Raw genomic sequence first — 23786 nt, forward strand, 5'->3', positions numbered from 1 at the left:
AATGTGTCCTTGTGTAATGTACCTCAGTTTACAAAGTAGTCCCCTTTGGGTAACTTAGAACACCATGACTCATGCAAACAATCATATAAACATATTACCAGAATACAACACCACCACCATCAAAGGGCCAAGTGCTCAACACTTAAGGGTACAAATATTTTATTTAAAAATAACCAAATATGTGGTCACACACAGAAAATATTTTCGTCTAACATTAAAAAAAATTCTTTAAAAATTTAAAAACATCATACATGACAATTAATATACGAGAGAAATAAAAAAACATAACAAATCAGTGCAATATTGGGAGAACAAGCAAGAAATAATCCTAGTTATAAAAGGCAAAATCAGACCCAGATCATTTGTCCACACATTTCATTTTTGGTTACAGCAAATGTCCCCACAGTCTATGAAGTGGGGATTCAGCCCCGCCCCTCCGTCGTGTGTCAGACCGGGCTGAGACAGCTTCCTGGGTACACACACAGCCTCACCCGAGTACTTCACAGGTCTTTGAAAGACCATTTACTTATTAACGAGGCTTTGTTGTGCTTTCACCCCTTCTTAGAGCCCCTGCATCTCCACTCTGACTATCGCTGGAAGAATTAGCCCCACACCCCCAAAATTTCTATTAGCCCCTACCAAAATTTCACTCTAGTTGCGCCTCTGACTGCATCCATAGGGTGATCACTCTCAAGAGCTCCTCCCATTCAGGGGGACTAGCCACGCCATATCAAATAATCGATGGTGAGCGTTTTTTCTTTAAATGTATTTAATGCAGTTTTGTGTTGTGCAAACTTTACCGAAAGGTGTCCGAGGGTTCTCATCCTCAAACCAAACAGGGTTTCTAGTCTATGAGATGGTCTTTTTCTATCTCTTTTGATGCAAAGACCTGGAGTGTTTCTAGCTTTCAATTTGACTGGAACAGTTTTTAAATTGATGTTTAAACTGTTATTAATTCCACTCCTCGTGACGCCGTTCTTCATGACTGTCCCTCACGGTCCCCTCTTTTCTGCACCGCCCTCCTAGCTGCCAAGGTTTCAGATTGCTTATGTGTGACATTTTCATAATTTCAGTGTCATAATGAGTGACAGTCAATGACTATGAGTGACTCTCGAGCAAAATCAGGCAATGAAGACGAGGGAAACATAAATATCAGAAATGACACCCATTTGAGCAACGAGAAACTCCTTTTGCATGTGTAAAACTAAGCAATGTAGTCCACAGAAAGACATTAATATCAGAAATTACACCTTTTTGAGCAATGAAAAGCTCTAAAAAAAAGACCTTTAAGCTACTGCAAAATCCTTGAAATGGAAGATCACTAAAGTACAGCTGCTTTTTAAGACGACTATTGCATTTTCACACAGTGCCTTATTTGCTGGTTAGGACCTCATGGCACTATGAATAAAGAAATCAGTAATTCCCAAAGCACAAAACAGGGCACAAATCTGTCTCTCTCTAGTTACACACACAACCTACAGTGAATAATCAGTTGAAGTTTCATAAGGTAAACGTGAAAGAAAAAAATCATTTTCCCATTAATTTAACTTGCATTATCTATGAGCATCTTTAAATTAAAGTATATCACGGTTGTATATATGGTCACCTGAAGAACAAAGACCAGATTAGTTGTAGAACATTTTGTTCTCAAAAGCCATGTGATGTCTTTTACACCCACAAACACACTCTGAAAGACATGATTATTCCCCCTTGATTATACAGCACTCACCTTCTGTGCTATGCTGGACTTTCACCTCTTGTGCCACCAGAAGCCCAGCAAGCGTCTTTTCTTCGGCAGGTTGTTGGTCAGGGTGGGCAAGTGAGCTTCACACAGTGCTGAGAGATAAGTAGCAGGCTGTAGGTGGCTGCATGCCTCTCTCCTCTAGGACCGTCAGCCACCAGGGTCCCTCGATGTAAATAACTAGTCAAGCACCTGAGTAGGTGAGGGCTGGCAGACCTCGATACGCAGGCAGACTGCAGGGAAAAAAACATCCTGCCAACACAACCCTCCTTCGCAAGCTTCCTGAGCTCTTGAACTGGCCTTTACATTAGAACTAATGAAATGTAACAGCTGCTAGCAGTGGTCTTTAACTGCAACACACATCTGGACTGCCAAATGCATTTCACTGTAGTACAGTTTGTTAGAAATGTTTGCACAGCGCACAATCCATAACTCACAAGTTTGAATCGGCTCTCATATGTAATAATGAATAGAAGTAGGCCCGGTGAAATTAGGTATTTGCCCAGGATCACACCACTTGCTCCAAGAGGAAAGAGCGGGTAACAGGCAAAACCACGTTGAAAAGTGGCCTTTTTTACTGCAAAGCAGATCGGAAAGGCAGATATGTTTCTCTGTCTTCCTGCTACCCGATGCCCCTCTTCAGACTCTCCAAAATCGCATGTGTGCACTCATCATACATTATAGGCGCACAGGAATCAAATCACTAACCTAAGAGCAGAATGCATTCTTCCAAATAAGTTTGTCTTTTTAACCATAAAATTCAGGCATGCCCAATACGGAACTCGCGCAATTTAGGGCTTTGAGACAAACATTGGGAAAAGTGAACTAAGTGTAACTCATTTCTTTAGGCCCCGTTCCCGGGCGGTGGTGAAATGCTCACCTGATTGGGGGGGTTGCTGACACGGGGTTGGGGGGAGGCGAAAATCCTTCTCCTGATATGCTCACTCGGTATGCACAACCTCCCTCTTAGTAGCACAAAGCAGCACTGACTGTCGAAGGCGTAGACTTGCGCCTAGACAAAGAGGCCTGCCACACTTGTCTAAAGAGCAAAGCTGCCGCCACAGTGACTGCATGCGGCCAGCCAATGTTCAGTAAGCAGAGATAGTTGGCCAGGCGTCTTGCCGTGAAAGAACAGGCACGTACCGCCCCCGGATCCACGTGCTGCCACTGTAGGAATGAACCCTGATTTTGTTTTTCGCACAAGGCTGACCCATCACATGTGGTGCTGAGAGACGTCAGCCAGTCTCGAGTTGATTGAAGCGAGCCGCGACCTTGCCCGCATGGTGCATTACAGGGCAGTAATCCTCCTGAAAATGGACTCCTATGTTTAACACTGCAAGCTTACCACAGCACAGTGCACACTTCCGACAACGCTCCCAGCCACTGCCGCTCACTTATGTATCGCAGGGCAGATGGAGAAATGCGATGCCGCACTACCACCAGACGAATACCACCCCCAGAACATAGTCACCGAGAAGCGTGTTGCTCGCTCCCCCGTCCCCGCATCTCACGTGCAGCTCGCATGTAATTGGTGGTACTGTGCCTTCCCTCTCAATGGCAACACGCTGTGCATTTGGACTCACGACCCTGGACTCTGACCACCAGCCGTTGCATCTGAAAGGCCATCACCAACCAATTACCACGGTGACTTTCGGGCGTAGACGTAATTCTCTTGTTGCCTGCTCAGCGTCACTTGACTGTCATACTTTGGCACGTGGGTGAGTGCATGCAGAGCCATCAGCATGGGCTGCAGCCTCGAGGGATTGTGCTCGGGACCCTACAGACAATACTGGCCCAGCCTTGCCCCACCCTATGCCTCACCCTGAGGCTGAAAACCACGCAGCTGCATGCCGTGCAAAATGTAATCACGTACGTGCCGGTTTATTTATGAGGCGCGACTTACTTTTAAAAGTACATTTCAGACGGACCCTGTTGTCGGCAAATGTACTGTGTGCCGAGGGGGCCCCTGGAGCTCTGGGGCCCCACCGTAACGCGGAGGCTGCTGCGGCCTGTGTAACGCCCCTGATCCATGCAGGTAGTCACACAACACACGGACACTGAGACACCCATACAGGTACTCAGACAACCAATAAATAACCCATATAGACACTCATGTACCTATTCACCAACCCATGCAGCCACCTACACACCAACTGACAGACTGATACAGACATTCACACAGATTAGGCACTCACCCAAACATTCGCCCGGACACGTATAATGACTCACTTATACAGTCAGTCACACACTGACTGAATCATAATATATATATATCACGTTCTTAAACTTTTTAGAAACACTCAGTCACTGGATGATGTCATCAGTGATGTCAGCAGTGTTATGAAAGGAGTATGATGTATGACAGCTGTCATTGACCATGTCATGAGTGATGTAATATGTGACGTCATCAGCAGTGCATTGCGGGCGTGAGTTCTAGTTAGCTCAGCTAACTATAACGGCTGAATTTCTCTGGTTTTGTACTAGGGAAATGTCATACTAACTTTAACGTCCCTGAAACCTGTGGTTTTTTCACTGAATATATAATTAAGTTTAACCTTATTGATACTCCTGGTTTTGGGGTGAGTGTTTGATTTGCTCAAACGCTCCGTCCATCATCCCCTTTGGTATCGCTTTGTTCGCCCTAAGTTGGCAGGGTATGCCCAGACGTGGGTCCCTTGCTCACTTTGCCACTGGATTCAAGATGGCCTGGCTGATGAGGGTTATGAACCCGAAACCGATCCCAGGATGCTTGTTTCCGGTCCAGGGAAGACATGGCTTGGCAGTTAGGGCTGGACTGTTCCCATGAGGCACAGGGTCAGACTGATTTGCATATGGCCATGTCTGAACTTGGGTGGTGGAGTGAGCTAAAGAATGATGATGGATTAAACCCAGATCAGTTGACTGGGGGTGAGTGTTTGATGTGCTCAAACGCTCCGTCCATCATCCCCTTTGGTATCGTGGTGTTGGATAGGCATTGGCTTTGCAAACATTATCCTCTTATTACCCTAAAAGAGCGAGCTATCACCTTTTCATCCATCTGTTGTGTTCGGAAGCGTTTTCAGAGAGAAGATTTGAATTGTGCCCTTCCTTACTCTACCATTCAACACGAGTCAAATCGGCTTTTGGTGCCTGCAGCCTATAAGGAATTTAAGATTCTATCTAGTAAAAAGAATAGGCTAATTGCCTCCTCATTGCCTCTATGATTGTCCTATTGATCTCATCCCAAAATTTGACAAGGTAGGATTTCTCCAGTTGTAGTGCAAGATTATGAAAGTCTCCAAAACTATCTGATAGAAAAACTACCGAAAGGATTCATTTGGCCCTCTACATCACTGACAGGAGCTCCTATATTCTTTTAATGCGAAACCTGAACGATCTTTTGATCCCTGCATCAACTATAGTGAGTTAAATTCCATCACTGTTCGTAACCGATATCCCTTACTGCTCATCTCCGTGTTGCTGTATCAGATTAAGTCTGCAAAGATATTTTGAAAGTTAGATCTGCGCGGTGCCAATTATTTGGAATGTCTTACCTACCATCCCTAGATAGTGTAGGCGCCAGCTCATTTGTGCTTAGATTAGGGTGACAGTGTTTATCTAAGCACCTCTTCCAAAGTTTTACATACACTTTAAATAGGATCAAATCTCTCCAGTTCTTCAAAACGTTCACTGGCTTTCTGTAAAAAGCATGGAATGTTTAAATCCCTTACTCTTGTGCACCAAGTTATCTACTCCCCTTCTCCCAAATTCCTCACTTCTAAAGAAAAATGCTACCTCCCGGGCCGCAAACTTAGACCTGCCTCTTTAGACTACCTTCAGGTTCTCTGATGCTTTTAGGCTACAGCCTGAGAGAGATCCCTTTCAGTGCCTGCAACAAAGATGTGGAATTACATCTTCAGGAATATTTTATACGCCTGCTTTGTCATCTATCTTCATGGATATGCTAGTAATTTCAGGGAATTTAGAAGAATATTGGATGCACATGAGGGTCATTTTGAAAAGATTGCAAAATAATTATTTATTTCCAAAATTGGAACAATGGATCTTCGCAGTTCTTGAAGTGTTTTTCTAAGATTCACCATCTCTGACAAATGTCTAAATATGGCTCCAAAGAAAGTAAAAACTGTTTAAGAGTGGCCCACACCAAAGACATAAAGAAATTTATATGATTTCTTGTTTCTTTTTAATTTTTATCAACATTTTAGTCAATGTTTATCAGAAATTGTACTTCCCAGTTAACTCAAACAGGGCGATCCATTCCATTGGGGGAATGTACAAGAAGCCGCTGTCCCAAAAATAAAGGGGGCATTCACTACAGCACCCGTTATGGAACACCGAAACTGGGCTCTTTTCCCTTGCATAGAATAAATGGACACTTTTTTACTTGCTAATGTAGCAGTTGTCTTGCAGTAGGATCCTGAAAGAAGCACACCTATCCATTCGTTTATTATTACAGAACTGTTATTTCTTCTGAAGTAAATTATACCATATACATAACCGTTGGCTATCAAGAAGGCACTGAGACATGGGCGACATTACTTAGAAGGGGTGCAGTGTTACATCACCATTTGGATGGATGGATGGATGAGATTGTGGGTATCTGTAGTGAATGAAATGCTTAATGGTTTCTTCAGCTTCCTTTTACCAGATTACCTGTCTTCCCGGAAACAGGCATGGTTAGGCTGGGGCTTTATCCTGTGAATAAGAAGTTAAACCTGTCAGCAAGCCACAATCCATTCCAGATGTAAAAGGAGAAACATCTGGCCTTTTCTACAAAGACTACCTGAAAGTTAGCAATCTATCACTCTTCAAGAATAGTTAGTGGAAAGTCCAGGACAAAGAAAACAGTCGAAGAAACTCTTGTGGCGCAAAGCTGGATAGAGATTCGGACTTTGCATCATTCTACCTACCTACTGTAGAGTTCTCCTATAACAGCACTTTGCATACCTCTGAGGAATAATCCCAACTTTTTTGTTCCTCAGGCATTCACCATCAAATTTGGCCTCCAGTATTCTCAATCTGTTCTGTTCCTTCAGTGCAAACCCTTCTTCTAGGTATGTGCCAGAAATGGAGATCTGCTCGTTTGAGACTTGAAAAACTAGATATAAGACCTTTGCAGACAGTCATTTTTGCTCTAGTCTGGTTTTAACATAAGCGATGCAGTCTGGCTTTCCACAGCTTACTTTTCCATTCCTGGGGCTCATCCCATGGTTGTTCTAAAATATGTGTGGGTTCTTTCCCAATTGTTAAACTGGTTGGATGAGCTTCAGTTATTGTAAACCTTTCTGATCATTGGAATATCCACCTGGTCTTTCATGTCGGCCATGTCATTTACTCCCTCAGGCCCACCACCTACACTAGTTGATAGAACTCCTTAATATGAGGCTGGGGACACCTTAGACTAGGTGGAGTACAGCACAGTTACAGTATTTAGTGTCATGAAAGGAGTATGATGTATGAGAGCTCATGGGAACTGGCGTCCTTTCTTCATGTTCCTGGTTGGTCATTGCCTTTACCAGGAGTATTCTTTTGAAGCCCAGTCCCAATAGGAAAAGGCGTCTTCTGTTGGGGCAGGGAGAGGAAGAAGTTTACTGTCAGATCCCCAGATTCCTTAGCACTAAAAAGACCCCGATCACATAAAACACAGAATAGATGGAGAACTGGTCAATGGAAAATACAAACATACATAGACTGGGCAAATACTTCATGGACAAACTTATCTGTTATGCTGTACCAGCCATAGTGAATAGCACCTCTGAGTCAAGAGTTCATTCAAAAAGACTTATTATGTGTATAAGTAGGTGTCTGGCAACTGCAGTTGTTTGAGCTCTTTTGCTTACACTTCATTTCACACTCTGCCTTCTGTCCCATCTCCTTTGTTGTTTCTCCCTCATTGGTTCCCAAGGTCCCTAAACCTCTAATCTTTAGTGTAATAGTTTGATACTTAACTTTGCTGTTTAAGTTGGTCTTCCTGCTTGTGGCCTTCCTCTTTACTGGTGCTGAAATGTTGTTATATCCTACTTCTGCTCTTGGATTCTTGGTATGCCCAAGGGCTTATTACAGTTCACATACACTGTAAGTCGTATTCTAACATATTATTGATAAGTTCAAACCAACTTGTTGCCCTGCTTCTTGTGTTCACTCTCTTGATGTGGAGAAGTCATTGTACGTTGATTACTTCTCAAGATGCCGGACTACAACCTTAGGTCTTGCCATCCTAGCCATGGACTTCCAACCAACCACCTGCAGGAGAGAGTTTCTTCCCTCTCTCAAAACCTTGATCTACCCCCATTCTCCTTTGCACACAGGTCCCCTTCACTAGCTGGGATGAGTAGACTCCTCACAAAAGAAGTGGTTGGCCCTGTTGTCCTCTGCTTGTAGGCTCCCCAGCTGTGATACGTATATAAATCTAATTCTACAAATTAATATAAAGTTGAAAATATTTTTTCCCATGGCTTTATAAAAGGAGAACTGTTTTTAAAATTTGGAGAGGATTTGCCTGATTTGAAGTTCAGGGATATTGGAACAGTGCATGAAAGAAGTATGATAATGTGAATGATAAATTGCAGCAATGGAAACAAGTAGCATGTAGAACTTTTGAATGTCCCCAAAATATAAATGACCTAAATCAGGGGTCTGCAACCTTTTGTGTAATAAGAGCTATTATGTTGAATGAAAATCATCACAAGCTACTAATAATAATAGTGTTGTAATAGGGACCACATTGGAAAAGATCACACTAGTGGCACACATATATATGCAAGATTACCAGCAGTGAGCACCTCAGTGCAATAGGAAGGGATGCTAGCAGTAATGCGAAAATGCTTTGTAAATTTGGAATGCTTCTAGGTAGTTAGTACATGCCAGGCACAGTTGCAGTGCCCTGGCACGAAATTAAAAATATTAGTAATGAATCTCCCCACATGAATTGACACTCAAAAATCAGCTTGAGATATTTTGAAAATTCTGAAATTATTCTCCAAATACCATCTTCTGAGTTCTGAAAACACATGATACGTTTGTCTTGAATACACCATTTTGGCATACATAAATTAGTTCAACCAAGCACAGGGTTCCAATTTAGTGTGCTGGGGTGCACATAGGAGAGCTGCTTCCAGGTAGGTGGTGGAGGGCTACAGAGTACTCGTTGGAGAAGCCTGACCTAAATCTATTTTGATCTCCTAATGAACAGCACTTACTGTGCCTTTAATGATGAAATAATATAAAACCTGCTTGGGAGTGTTCCTTTGAGTTTTTTTGTATGAAATTCATTGCTACATATTGTATTTTTTTTGTAAGTGACATAACTTTGTACAGTGTAGACAATATAATTGTCTCTGATGCACATGCCACGCTATGATTAGAGCCAGGAGTTCAGATCCAGTGGTCAGACGACATCCGAAGAGATGGGATTAGAGACCCTAACACATGTTCTGAATGCAGACCCTGCCAGTGCTGGAACAGTGGGGAATTTATCTTTAGACATTGAAGGCACACAGTGCAATGCAGCTGGGATTTGAGGTCATGAGTTGAGATGCTGAGTTCTGATCCTCCTAAAGCCCACAAACCTGAGCTCCAGGTCAGATGAGACACCTGCCAGAGATAGGATTAGAGTGTGGAGTCCATATCTTGTCTTCCGAGGACACCCAGGGGAAGAACTGTTACTAAACATGTAAAACTGCTTATGTTCGAGTATATAAATTGATGCTCTGCTAACGCTTTGGATTTCGTGTCTTGTTGAGCAGGACAAGGCTGTAGGCTCATGGGACGGATATTTCAAGGGCCTCAAACTGTGTTCCATCCCCGCTCCGGAATATGGAATTTTTTTACCAATCGCAAAAGTATACAGAGGTGTGTTAGTTGCTGGGGAGGGGAGTGGGAAACAAATATGGTGGTCTCTGATCAGACTTTCGCCTCAGCTATATTACCTCTTCTCTCCTCCTTTACTTCATTCCTCCTCTCATCTTGATCCTTACTTCATGCTTTGCTCAACCTTTTCTGTTTGCTTGTCCCCTTTTGTTTTTTCTTGGCTCACCTTCTGACATCTGATTCTTTCTTCTCTCTTTCTTCTTCTGTCTCCCTTTCTCATCTCTCCAAACTCCTACCTCATTCTATGTCTGTGTCTCTTATCTCCCTCTTCATTTTACTTCTGGTTGGTCAACCCAACATTCAGTCTTACTTTCTCCTATTTGTGCCTGCTATTCCATCTGTATATGTGTGTCTAAGATTTTTGTCTCATTCTCTCCCTGTCTCGCCCTAATTTGCTTTCTCTCTGTCTCATACGGTCTATCTGTCCCTTTTTAATGACCGTCACACATGTTTTATTTTCCAGTTTCTCTCTCGGTTTCTCCTTCCATTGTCTTTTCCTAAAGCTAACCATTGTTTTCATATCCATTTTCAGTCCCTCATGCGGTCATAAACCAACTTGAAAGAAGGAACTGTCTGCCACGTGGCGGAGTGGACAAGAACCACCAAAACCGGTTGCCCCAGAGCCGACAAAAAGGTACAAGTGAAGATCATATCGTAAACTCTTCATTCTTAAATATTTGGTCTGATATCTGCTCAATTATTGTAAGAGGTAGTGGTCAGTAGTAGATATCTTGGGTGTGGAGAGGAGGTTAAATAATGGGCTTCAAACAATTCTGCTAGTTACACAATTTGATAATTGTGTATTGAATAATAATGTTATCATGTAATACATTTGGCAGGTTCAAGTGCTTATTAGGAATTGTAATGTTTGCCAACTAAATTAGGCCTAAACTACTCCATTGGTTTTACACATAACCAAGTACTCACAGTGTAAAAATGGCATAGAAAATCACCCAGATCGCCTCTTTTTCTGAATTCTTAAATCTTTGTCTCTTGGATAAATAAAACACTGCAAAACCATGGCTATTAATTGTATAATATTTATTGATGGAAGTGAATACATCTAAAGCATTAATAGCTTCTTCGCATAAATAACTTTGTTGTAGAATTAACAGACATCACTTAATAAGATGGACCTCTAAGCCCCTACAGAAAAACATAATGGATTTCCTCTCGTATAACCCTCCTGGCTTATGCAAATTGTAAAAACACCTAATTCAACATTTCTGGAATGTAAAAATCTATTTTAAAATCTCTCTGCATGTTGGGAAATTAAAGTTAGTTGACCAAATATACATCCCGGGTGGAAATACAGGCACTTAAAGGAGAGCTGTAAATCTGATTTTTTGCAAAAATTAAAATGCTAATGCTGATGTGCTGTTGAGAAAAATTTACATAATGAAACAAATTATTTTCTTAGTTTGCCCAAGTAATTGCTTGCTTAAAAACATTTCTTTGGTCCTCATTAACATTCTTATATATTTATAAATGTAAATAGGGTTTTTAAGTCAAATATTATTATTATAGAAGAAACTTAGAGTACACAGAGAGAGATAAATATTTTCTTGAACTAAATAGATGCCGATGAATAGATAGCTGTGCAGGTTTTTGTACTAATTATTAACACGTGAAACTATTGTTGAAATTCGGCAAACCATCGGGGTTGTTCAGCGTCTTCAGAAGTCTCCCCGCTTAGATCAGCCTGGATTGGGTCTCTACTAGCACCTTCTCACGGATCTGAAGCTGTTCGTCAAAAAGACGTACACCCTGCCACAACTCTGCATTAATTACAGGACCAGCCACCTCTAAATACACCTTGCAGAAAACTAACACATGCTCATTACCTGCAGTCTCTCCATAACTCATTATTTCTTTAATGCTGCCCTGGCTTTTGGTAACCTGTCCCAAAAAACACTGCTGCTCAGTACTTTCCTACTCCAGTTAACCCTAAATGAACCATGCTACAAATCCAACACTTCCCCCAGAGCAAACTGTACACTCACAGCGCTGCTACTCCACATTCTCTTACAACAGATGCTTCACTCGCTCTGTAGCCCACGCTGTACTCGGCCTTCATGAATGATGTCTTATCCTGCTCCTGAGAGTGGGGAACAGCCATTACAATGCGGTTTTTACCACGCGCAGCTTTTACATCGCATGCGTTACAACGCATGTGATGTTACAACGCAATGCCATTACAACGCAAGTCTTTACATCGACTTGCGCTAGATGGCGTGCTAACATTACAAATAGTGTAGTTTACTATCCCAACACCTTCCCTACTGTTACGTGGACTGGAGTTGGAATAGTAAATTACACTTTTCTAATGTTAGCACGCCATCTAGTGCAAGTCGATGTAAAGACTTGCGTTGTAATGGCATAGCGTTGTAACATCGCATGCGTTGTAACGCATGCGATGTAACTGCACGCGTTGTAATGACACGCGTTGTAATGTCATACATCCCCTGAGAGTATATCCTACAGCAAACTCTACACTCAAGTGCTAACCCACCATACAGCTCAGTCTGATAACTGACACCACCCACGAGGTACCACCTACAGCAGTACACAGTCACTCTTTAGTACCATCAACAAGGTGATATTCTTTGAATTGATCATCCACAGTGTAGTCATCGTTGCTGTCATATTCACCAGTGTGGTTATTGTCGTTGGTGTGGTCATTGTCGTTGGTGTGGTCATTGTTGTCGGTGTGGTCATTGTCGTTGGTGTGGTCATTGTCGTCGGTGTGGTCATTGTCATCGGTGTGGTCATTGTCGTCGGTGTGGTCATTGTCGTCGGTGTGGTCATTGTCGTGGTCCTTATCACTCATCAGTTTTGTAGTCCTCGTCTGCTACAAGCTGATTCTGCAAACCACCAGACCCATGGCCACAAAACGGTAAAAAGGACTTTCCTTCTGCTACTGAGAGAACTGACCACCAAAAACGCTGGAAAATATCCTGAAATAAAAGGAAACCAGCTTTGCAGATTCCCTTTCCCAGCTTGGCATGCAGCAGAAAACCTGTCAGTTTGAGCCTCTGTGGGGAGTTGAAGATCTGAATCTCTCTTCCCCATCGAACAGAATTCACTTCATAAAATGTGGCGGCTATACTACAGATAGTCTGAGGTTGCTCCATATTATTTGAGTTTCTATGAACACTACTATTATGATTAACAAGGGTTCTCAGCCTGACAGCTGGTAATAATTCAGGCATGAGCATCTATGAAACATTCAGTGCAGGTCGTCGGTATACAGTGACAGAAATATGCTGCATCGGTGTTGTTGTCTTGGACTGTATCATTGTCAGTGTGGTCACTGACTGCCATCGTTGACTGTTCTCATCGACCATGGAGGTGTGGTAACTGTCATAGACAGTGATGGACCACTCGTCGACAAAGCTGTGAACAATAGGTATTTGCTCTTGCCCGTTCACTAGGAAGCAGTAGCTAAGGATGCAGTAGTCAACGATGGGCCAAGTGGCCTTGATTCCGTTGCCTTGTCATGGGAGAAGCCACGAGAAGTAGAGTTCAGGCACTAGCGGGGAATAATTCAAGTAAGGCAGTCTATGAAAGAGCCATGCAGAAGAAAGGATGCAGTGGTTTGTCTATTGAACATACAACAGCAGGTTGTCTTCATATAGTGACCGAAATATGCTGCATCCACACTGCCGAAGGACCTTACCAGCTTGATGGTACCAGAGTGCGGCAGCCAGAAGTTTCTCACCAGGCACAACAGGTCAGGGGAGAGTGGACACCTTTGCCTTGTGCCACACAGCATCTCCTCCTGCCAAAGCGACACATTTCAATCACAAATTAGACTCGCATTCCTTTCTATGACCTAGAGGTCCAGTTTGTTCTACTACGAGGGCAGTAGTGCAAAGTCAGAGGCACTCAGAGGTGCAGACTTCCTTTAAAATTTAGAAACGTCAAAGAAAAGTGTACTCTCAGGTCTTGTCATCTTTTCCAAGACCGTTCCAGTGGCACGTAGACATGAGTTATGCTGACCATCACCGGGAATGAGCAAAGCTGTGGCTTGGACTGACTGTAACCAGCGTGATGTCAACCTGGTGATTAGAATCCATCCTGATCCACAATTTTGCTAGTTTCCAAGTAAAGTGGGTTCTAGTGGAATAGATGAAAACCGTGTTTATAAGGAAAGGATGGATGGTGATCCTTCCGAACCTACCGGTCAGCTGCTAGTTTTGTCATGGCCCAGACTGCAGTTTGACCTGTGCACTTAGTAAAAAGACAGCCTGGGGAAAAAACACCATCAGACACTGGGTCTAAAATCGGCACTTTGTCCTGCACCTAGTATCCGCATAAACACTTACACAAATGTACTCCGCAGACTGTCTCTCTCTATCATCCCTCTCTTTCACAGCAAAGCACGAAACTGCTGTGGGTATATTGTCTGATTTAATGTGGAAGGGCCGATACGTAACATCCTGTGCATGTACGTGTGAACAATTGATCAGCTGCAGTGCCCCCTTCATGTCCCACCTGTGGAGGTGCTCGTTGGATGCACCCCTAACCAGTAGAGTTTAAGATCTCCCACAGTACATCATGCAAACAAAACCCTTCAGTAGCCTTGCAGATTGTATATCCACTGGGAGAAACATTATGCAGGCCACAAAAATGAACATGCCAGGAAAACAGCTTGTAAGATCCAATTCAAGGACAAGGTGAATTGATTGAAAAGCAAGTTTAATCCAGGATAAAAGACCCCATCCACAAACAGCTTGTACATCGTTCAGGCTCTGGTCTCAACTGCCTCTTCCCTGAGCCTAACATTCTAAGCACCTAGCAACATCTCAGGCTTCCATGAGATGCTGCTAGATACTACACATCTCCCTTCTTTACAGATAATAAAGAACAAAACGTACAACACCTGTAAAAGTTACATCAAGCATAGAACCAAAAAACACATAAGAAAAATTAACATACAAAGTCTTTCAGATGCTTTGGAGCAGAAATCATCCTTGAAGATCTCCGTGCATGTGACAAGGATTCATCTTGCAGAATTTTCCCTTGTGATAATGAAACTGGGTTTCTTGGAACTTCTTTAAGTCCCGTAACAAAGTCCTGTCTCACCACAACCACCCTATTCAAGTTCCACACCCGGTGATCAGCCGTTTTGACTGCATTGTTAAACAACTTAATAACCTGAATGGGTTTTAAGAAAGCTCCTTTAGCTTTCCCCACACGGGGATTCTTTATTAGCACCCAATCCCCTACCTTCACTATAGTTTTTTTTACAGATTTCTTTTCATCATGCAAAATCTTTCTCTCCTCAATTTTCTTCTTTTCTAACAATCTCCAGTTACATTTTTCGTTTTCCCTAAAACGATTAGGCTGTAGATCATTTACCCAGGAAGGTGTAACTAAAGAGTTGGCACACCTACCCCTAAACAGCTCAAAAGGTGTTCTTTTTGTGACAGCATGGGGCGAAAGCCTATACACCCTAACTTTTTTGAACACTTCTGCTCTCCAATCTAGACCCGCTGACCTTGCCATCTCAATCGTTTCCTTAAGAACCCTATTAAACCGTTCCACGAGTCCATTTGTCTCTGGGTGATAAAGAGAAGACCTTTTGTGTTTAACACCATAAGAACTCAAAAAATCCTCCATCTCCCTCGAGACCAATTGTACTCCATTGTCCGTGAGTATTACATTGGGAATACCTTCTCTATCAAAGATTTTCTTTAAAAACTCCTTAACATGTTTAGATTCAATTCCCCGCGTTATAGCTATTTCTGGCCAGCGAGAAAAAAAATCAACTAGAACAAGAATGTACCACTCAACGCCCAATACAGAGATCGGACCTAAAATGTCTAATCCAATCTCCTTCCAAGGAGCATCAGGTCTTTCCCTTACTATCATAGGTTGTGTTCTTGGCTTGTTCACTCTGTCACTAAGTGCACACTGCATGCAATCTCTTATTTTCCGTTCGATTTGCAAATCCATACCTGGCCACCAGTAGGAGGAACGTAGGTATTCCTTGGTTTTAGAAATACCAAGATGCCCATCATGGGCCAAAGAAATTAATTCATCTCTAAGAGAGATGGGAGGAATCAATCTTGCCCCTCTGACTAGAAAGCCATCATGATCAGCAAGTTGATCCTTAACATGCCAAAACTTATCCACCTCCTCATTCTTACTTTTCACATTCCAACCTTCCTTTACACAAACTTTGACTTTTGACAAAACATCATCTTCACTAACCGCCCTCAACCACCTTTCTTTCTCTATAATTCCCCCTTCAATGGAGCAAACCATCTCTCCATCCTCTTCATCCTCCTCATCTGTACCTGAATTGTCACACACAACCAATCTTGACAAAGCATCAGCTACCTTGTTCTGTACACCTGGGATGTACTTGATGTCAAACTCATAGTCTTGTAATGCGACTACCCACTTTGTAATTCTACTGGAGATCGCATCTATGCCCTTATTCTTAAATATTTCACACAAGGGCTTGTGGTCTGTCCTGACCTCAAAGGTACCACCCCAAAGCAAATTTCGCAACTTCTTTATAGACCAGTAAACTGCTAAGGCTTCCCTCTCTATAACTGAATACCGCACTTCAGCACCTCTTAAGCTCCTTGACAAAAATAAGATGACATTATCCTGTCCATCATGCTTTTGCACCAAAACCGCACCCAAACCTTTTACACTTGCATCCGTCACTAATACTGATCTCTTGTCCGGGTCAAAACTGCTGAGTTTGGGCGCTTGATCTAATTCCTTTTTGAGTGAACAAAATTCCTTTTCACACTTATCATCCCAAACAAACTCACATCCTTTATGCAGTAACATTCTCATTGAAACACAGAGGGAAGCAAAATTCTTAATAAATTTACTATAGAATTCGGCCATGCCCAAAAAACTCAATAACTCCTCTTTATTGCTTGGAGATGGCATGTTTCGAATGGCAGTTACTAGGCTTTCCTTAGGTAATACACCTCCATTTCCAATAGTGTGACCTAGATAATCTATCGATCTTCTCTTGAACTTGCACTTTTCCACTTTGACCGTCAATCCCGACTGATCTAAACTTTTCAAAACCTGTAATACTCTCTCATCATGTTCATTATCATCTGTACCAAAAACCAAAATGTCATCTTGATAAACCTTGACACCAGGTTGTCCCTTCAAAACAGATTCCAGTGCCCTCTGAAACACTGAGGCTGCCGACACCAACCCAAATGGTAGTCTCAAGAAACGAAACGTCCCAAACGGCGTGATAAACGCTGTTAAGTCTCTAGAACACTCATCCAGTTTGATTTGATGGTACGCAGACCTGAGATCTATTGTACTGAAAACTTTCGCCCCTTTCAACAACATCAACATGTCTGCTATTTTTGGTAACGGATATTTGTCGACTACCACACACTTGTTTAGTTCTCTAAGGTCCACACATAAACGAAGAGAGCCATCCGCCTTCCTCGCGGCTACGACCGGAGCTAGCCATTGTGTTGCTTCAATTTCTTCAATAATTCCCTCTCTTTTCAATTTTTCCAACTCTGCCTGGACTAAATCCCTGACAGCCACCGGAATACTCCTTACCTTGCAAGACACCGGGTTGGCGCCTTCCACCAGCCGAATATGATGCGTGTAACCTTTAAGACAGCCTAAGCTACTGCTGAATACTTTGGGAAAGCGTTCTGTTAGCATACCCAAAAATTGATTTTCAAAATTTGCATCCACCTTGGCCACATATGCTGACTTAAAATTCTCTTTTAATAAAATAGGTGGAGACGAATTTGGATCTAGCATGACACCAAGGTCTCTCTGGTGAAACCAGCTTAAAATGCTGTCCCCTTTTTGTGATATATAAACTTTCCCACTGGTAAGTCTATTTTTATACTCAATTAAACCCCAAAAGTACCCACACAACTTGATGGGTTCACCTCCATAAGCAAATGATCTAATGTCTGGTGAGTAAATTCTGATTTTATCTTTGATTTCTTTTACATAAAACTCTTTTGAAATTATGGTGATTTTAGCACCAGAGTCAAAAAGTACTTTCGTAGCCTTGCCTTCAACACATATTTCATCAGTCGGGCAGTTCTTGTTTTCCTCAGTCTGAACTGCCTGGATTTGAATCTGTCCACAGTCAACCTCACTAGAAGAATCACAAGTATCCTCTACATCAAAATATATTTCAGAAACCTTTCCCTTAGAATTTCTCTCTTTACATGCCACGGTAAAATGCCCTTTTCTTTTGCACTTACTGCACGTGGCTCTCCACCCGGGGCATTGTTTATCATTCGCTAAATGACCTATTTTACCGCAACGAAAACATGTCACTTTAGAAGCATCGAACTTTACTGCAGTTCCACTAGAGATACCTTTCTTAAAATGATCCCTTTTTTCATTGTTAGTTTTAGGATTTTCTTTTATTGCTTGTACCGAATCTTTGTCCTTTTTCTCTCCATTCTTCTTTATTACCTCTACACACTTCAAAGAATGCTCAATCCTTTTTGCAATGATTAAGACATCTTCTAAGTTTGGCTCGTCTTTCTGCCAAAGTTCTTCCCTAACACGTTCAATGTTACACCCTAACATAAACTGATCTCTAATACGTTCATCTAGGGTAGCACCAAACTTGCACGAAGAGGCTAACTTCCTTAAAGCAGTAATGTAATTTTCTATGCTTTCCTCTTCCATTTGTGACCTCCTACCGAAATGATACCTTTCCAGTATCGTACTTACTTTCGGTAGGTAGTGTTTATCAAGCATAGCTACACATAACTCATATTCATTCAAATTCCTATCCACTAGCTCCGGGAGATGGTCAAATACCTCCTGACCTTCCGACCCCAAACAATGAAGCAATAATGCAGTTTTCCTTTCGGCACTCAAGGAGGCTCCACACACTCTGGCATATCTTTCAAAGACTTTACGCCATTTCTGCCATTTAATGGGTGGGTCTCCCGGGGAGGACAAAAAGAAAGGAGGCGCAGTAACGTTCTGCATGTTTAAAGTTGGCCCTGAAATGTGAAAATTTCCAATTACTACCTGAGTTTCACCTTTCCCCTTGTTTTAAAAAAAATAATAATAGCAAAAGGATTTGAGGCGATCCACTCTATGACCCTACAAATTCTATTAATAGAATACAGGAATAAGAATTGAAAGAAATAGCTCTTCATATAGTAGAGACAATTTAAAAATAAACTAAACAGAGTTCTGACAGCAAAAAAAATACAACTTGACTATTGTAGTATAATCTTCACAGTGTGTGTATCACTGAGTTGACACACGTACTTAAACATCTTCACAGTGTGCGTTTTACAGAAATGGCACACAAGTAGGAATAAAGCCAATTGCTTCTTACAGCATGCCACTAGATGAGCGCGCTAAGCCACCACCACAGGAAAGTGCCATTATGCATATCTCCACTGTATGAAGCCTCCAATAAAATGAAATGCCTGGAAGAACAAAGTGACACCCTTTGGCGAGCTTGATTCGCGCTGAAGACAGGTGTGCGAATCACCGTTAAATCACTTGCCTGAGTGACATCGACAGCAGAGTTCACACGAAGACAGTGCGTTCCAGAAGACGGCGGTGCACCAACACATAAGGACGCGTCAAAGACAGTGCTGACGCCGATGTCAAGAGAGTTGATGCGTTGCTAGGTCACCGCGCTGAAACGTGATGACACTTCTTGCGTTTCACCCTGAAGACGGCGGTGCACCAACAGGCGAGTACGCTGTTTTACGCGTCGAAGACAGTGCTGACGCTCGATACCATAGAGTTCCTGCGTCGCTAGGTTACCACGCAGAAACGTGATGACACTGGATGACGCCGAGAAGAATGGTAGCAGATCCAGGGACGGGATGATTATTCCTTTGATGACGCACTCTACAGAGCAGTATCCATGGTAGCAGCTCGAGGTAGGCGAACTCCGTAATGTTGTTGTTTAAACTTTGAAGAAAAACAACATGGTAAAGCGTGCCCAGGGAAGCGTTTCTCTGATCTCAAACCAGTACGAGCACAAACAGCTAACACTTGGCAAAAAGTCAAATCCTTGATGGGTAAACTCCGCAAACACAATACAGAAAAAAACCCAAAGTTCATTCGTTAAGCATGACGCCTGAAATCCAGAATGCAGCAACCAAAATCGCTGACAAGAGCCAAAGTTTGTTCGTGTGAGGCACAGAATGAAAATCTGTTTCCTCTTAAATAAACAAGTAACGATGCTTCTCCCACGAAGAAAACAAGTAGTGTTGAGGTCCTTTTTCTCCTTTTAGCTTTCTTCTGCTTTTCTTTGCTTAGTATCCCATCTTCTGTCGCCAAAAATGTAAGATCCAATTCAAGGACAAGGTGAATTGATTGAAAAGCAAGTTTAATCCAGGATAAAAGACCCCATCCACAAACAGCTTGTACATCGTTCAGGCTCTGGTCTCAACTGCCTCTTCCCTGAGCCTAACATTCTAAGCACCTAGCAACATCTCAGGCTTCCATGAGATGCTGCTAGATACTACACAGCTACATTGTGAGGGCGTGTTTTAGTCATTTTTTATCATTTTGAACCAAAATACTTTATGTAAAAATCTGCAAATGATTCAGCTGATTTTGGATCATGTAGAATGTATGGCAAATCCATAATCATACAGAAAACACCACAGTTGCAGAATTCCTCTGGCACAGGGTGTAACTTTTTAAAGTCATGCTTTGACCTTTATTCTAGATCTGGGTGGGAATTTAAGACAATTTTCACGTTTGCTGCCTACTTTCACAAGTGCGTGTAATACGGAGTATCATACCATGGTTCTTATTGATGTAGGCATAGCAAACTGATCATCTGGTATACAGATTGATGCGGCCATCTTGTGATAGGCTCAAACCTCAGGAGGTGGGATTAGTGGTAGAGGTAGGAGTGTGCACCAGAAACACTGTGTTTGGGTATCACAGAGAAGGTGGAATTGGAGCAGTCTGCTGTGCTTCCCTACTACTCTGTAACTGGAGTAGCGTCTAGTTTTCACGCTCTACTCCCAATAGAGAAATAAATTCTGCATTGTGAAATTGTCTGCCATCGGTTTTCTTATTTCAATTAAATCAGTATATTTTTTAAAACAGAGTTGTGATTTATTTTTTTTAAACACATTTTAATGGTTTTTATATGACTTTTAATTTGCTGAAATGACAACTATGAATTTGACCAGGTAAAGATGAATGAAATAGTATGAGTTGTGTTTTATATTGTGGTACATTGTACGTTGTCATGGATTTGTGTTTTACTTTTATCTTTAGAGGTGAATCGTGCTGTTGAAGAGACCGGGAAAAGTAATAGTAGCTGGTTCACCCAGGAGTCATCATATGCACTTGAGAGTAAGTGGGGATGAGAACATCAGGGGTTTTGATACATTTTCTAGGCAATGGATTGCTTCGCCAAGGCACCCTTGGTCAGGAAGCATAATGAATAACAGGCTTGGCGAGTTCTGTAGCTCTATGGGAAAGTGTACATGGGGGATGCCAGTCACATGCATGTAGCACACGGAAACAAGTGTGAGTGCCTCGTGAGATACCTGGTTCTTGCCTGTAGCACCTAGAGATAAGAAACAATGGTGTTTAGAAAAGGCCAGTTTGGCCAGGCATGTGGCACCATGTAGTTATGGGGCACAAAACTATCAGACTGAGGTCTGCAGTTCCACTAAACTGGCCAGGCATGTGGCACCTTGTAGTTATGGGGCACAAAACTATCAGACTGAGGTCTGCAGTTCCACTGGTTTCAGGCTCAGTCCTACGAACGAAAGATCGAAAGATGTATACAGCACAATAGCTGCCCTATGAAGTGTCCCGGCCCTGAGAGGAATGCAAAAGTACAGCAACCAAAATAGACTAGAACAAATTGAACAGCCAAGCTTTTGACTACTTACAGAATTGAGTTTCATCTCTAGGGCAGAAGGAATATTATTCCACGCTTCAGCTGCTAGGTAAGTGAAAGGTCGACCCCTGCCCTCCCTTTTTTTAAGTCGCAACCTACCGGTCTGGTTTGCTAAAGACATTTTGGGGATATTCAGAAAGTTCACCTAGCAATGCATTCTGCTCGTTGCTTACCATTGGCTTTCTGGCTTTCTATTTGCTGGCTTTATTTGATTTAGACTGTTCAGCTTGGCTTCGTCCCTCCCGTTGCCCAAACCTTGTTTACTGTATTCTTCCACAAATTCCCTTTCTCTGAAAAGGCCTTTAAATGTTGTCCTTATCTTGTCACATTAACTGGGCATTCAAAGACAGAGGTCAAACGTAAAGCTGTGTCTACAGAGGGAGCTTGGATTTACTTTTTCTCTGACTTCACAGTGAGAGGTTTTATAGGAAAGAGGAATGCAGATTACTTTCCCATGGAGCCTGCTCATGCCCCTCATATGCTCCAGTTTACGTGGCTGTAACATAACCCTTAAATAACACATCATTTAACATGCCGATGACAGATTTTTATTTTAGCTAGATAGTTAAGTGGGTTACTGCTTTCAACACAGAGATGCTTTTATTACCTGCAGTGAATGCATGTTAATCCTTCTAATATAGCACAGTGAGCTATGAAGGAGATGTGCCTCCTACACATCGAAACCCTCACTGTTTTATGCAACAAAAATCTTGTACATTGATTTGCATACTTACATGATCTATTGTCAATCCATAATATGTATATTGCGCAAAGAGCTCTGACACCCTGCGCTGGGATGAGTAGCGCTATAAAAGAAATAAAATAGTGGTAATTACATTGTTATCTGTGCAGATACTGGGACAGACCAACACATCTGACATTCTTACAGTGAATGCATTTCTCTTATAAACAGGGACTGATCAAAGTTAGAAGCATGCCTCTCTTAAGCATCTGTGAAGTGATAAGCTGTGAGCCTTTCTTTCCCCTCCTTTGCATTTGCATCTAAGTGTAAGCCTCCAAACCGCTGCCAGCCAGGATCAGATTGGAAGAAAAGAAGGCCTGATGGCCCCTTAACTTCGGCCTCTATTTTTGCCCCCGCTGGCAATGAAAATGGAATAATACCAAGCATTGGCAAAGCCAGTAGGTCTCGCCTATGCTAGCGATCTCTTGCCTTATCAATGTTTTTTTAGTTATATTGTACAGCAGCATTGGATTCAGTGCAAAATTAAAAGTGATATGACCCCGTCAGTGCTGGCTGTGTCAGAGCCTTTTCTCTTTACTTTCATCCATGTTGCAATATGCCTAAGAAACATTGGCAAAATCAAAGAGTCTCGCTTGAGACCTATTGGCTTTGCCAATACTTTTTTTAATGAGCCGATTAGGAATCTCAAGGAGATGAGCATCTGCAGAACTCAGTGTTCTGGAAGGATAAGGGGTCAGCTTATCCCACAGATATCTAGGCCAGCTTTATAAAATGCCAAAGGGCCAATGAAATGTTTTAAAAGATTTTTTCTGAATTGCCCGACGTACCTATCAGATGTTTTGTCTGCCAATGCTGTATATTAAAGATCAATCTGGCTGCTGCGTTTTGGACAATCTGAAAGTAGTTAGTTGGATACTTTGGGTGTGCTAATTAGCAGTATGTTTGTGCAGCGGCGGGCGGCACAGTTAAGTGCGGTGGGGTGGGGCATGGTGTGGCGCGGGGGGGGAGGCCGACAGACGACGGAAAAGATATTATTTATTGATTTCATTATACCTATTCCGTCAGCTTCCCCCACCCCACCCCATTGGGTTTACCTTTGCCTGCCGCCGCCGTGTTTGTGTAGTCCCACCTAGCAATTATCACAGCATGTGCTACCGTTTTTCATGTGTCCATTAGTCAAAACTTCAGACTTTTTACTCAGTGACCATAATAAGGAAAGAGATGACCCTATAACTGACAGCATTTAGAGCCGAAAATAAAGCTGTGTGTCAAATTTCGCTCACATATTTTTAGCAACATTCGTGGGAGGCAGAGGAGCTCCTAAATACAAAGGTCACTAACCATTAGACAAGAGGCGGCTCCTCCGTAATGGCGGAGAAGCGTCCCCCCACTGAGTCAGTCAGCGAAAAATAAAATAATAATAAAAACAATATTATCATTTGTTTTTCTGCTGACTGAGCCTGGAAGTCTGGGGCGGGGCGGAGCTGGGCCATGGCAGGGAGGAGGAGTGGTAGGTGCACTGTAAAGCATGCATGTTGGTTTGGCTGGCTGTCTGAGGCCGGCCAAACAGACACACACACACACAC

The 23786-nt window shown here is 42.4% G+C and overlaps 1 protein-coding gene across 1 annotated transcript in view; it reads left to right on the forward strand.

Annotated features, from left to right (window-relative positions):
- Positions 1-23786, forward strand: part of LOC146871466 (ubiquitin carboxyl-terminal hydrolase CYLD-like) — an 832861-nt gene that overhangs the window by 537290 nt on the left and 271785 nt on the right. Inside the window, exons 3-5 of the mRNA XM_085651077.1 lie at positions 9487-9592; positions 10143-10244; positions 20864-20941. Of these exons, the coding sequence (XP_085507203.1) occupies positions 9487-9592; positions 10143-10244; positions 20864-20941 (286 nt within the window). The remainder of the gene's footprint in view (positions 1-9486; positions 9593-10142; positions 10245-20863; positions 20942-23786) is intronic.

This window comes from Triturus cristatus, chromosome 1_1 (genome assembly GCF_964204655.1).
Source record: "Triturus cristatus chromosome 1_1, aTriCri1.1, whole genome shotgun sequence".
In the NCBI taxonomy this organism is placed as follows: Eukaryota; Metazoa; Chordata; class Amphibia; order Caudata; family Salamandridae; genus Triturus; species Triturus cristatus.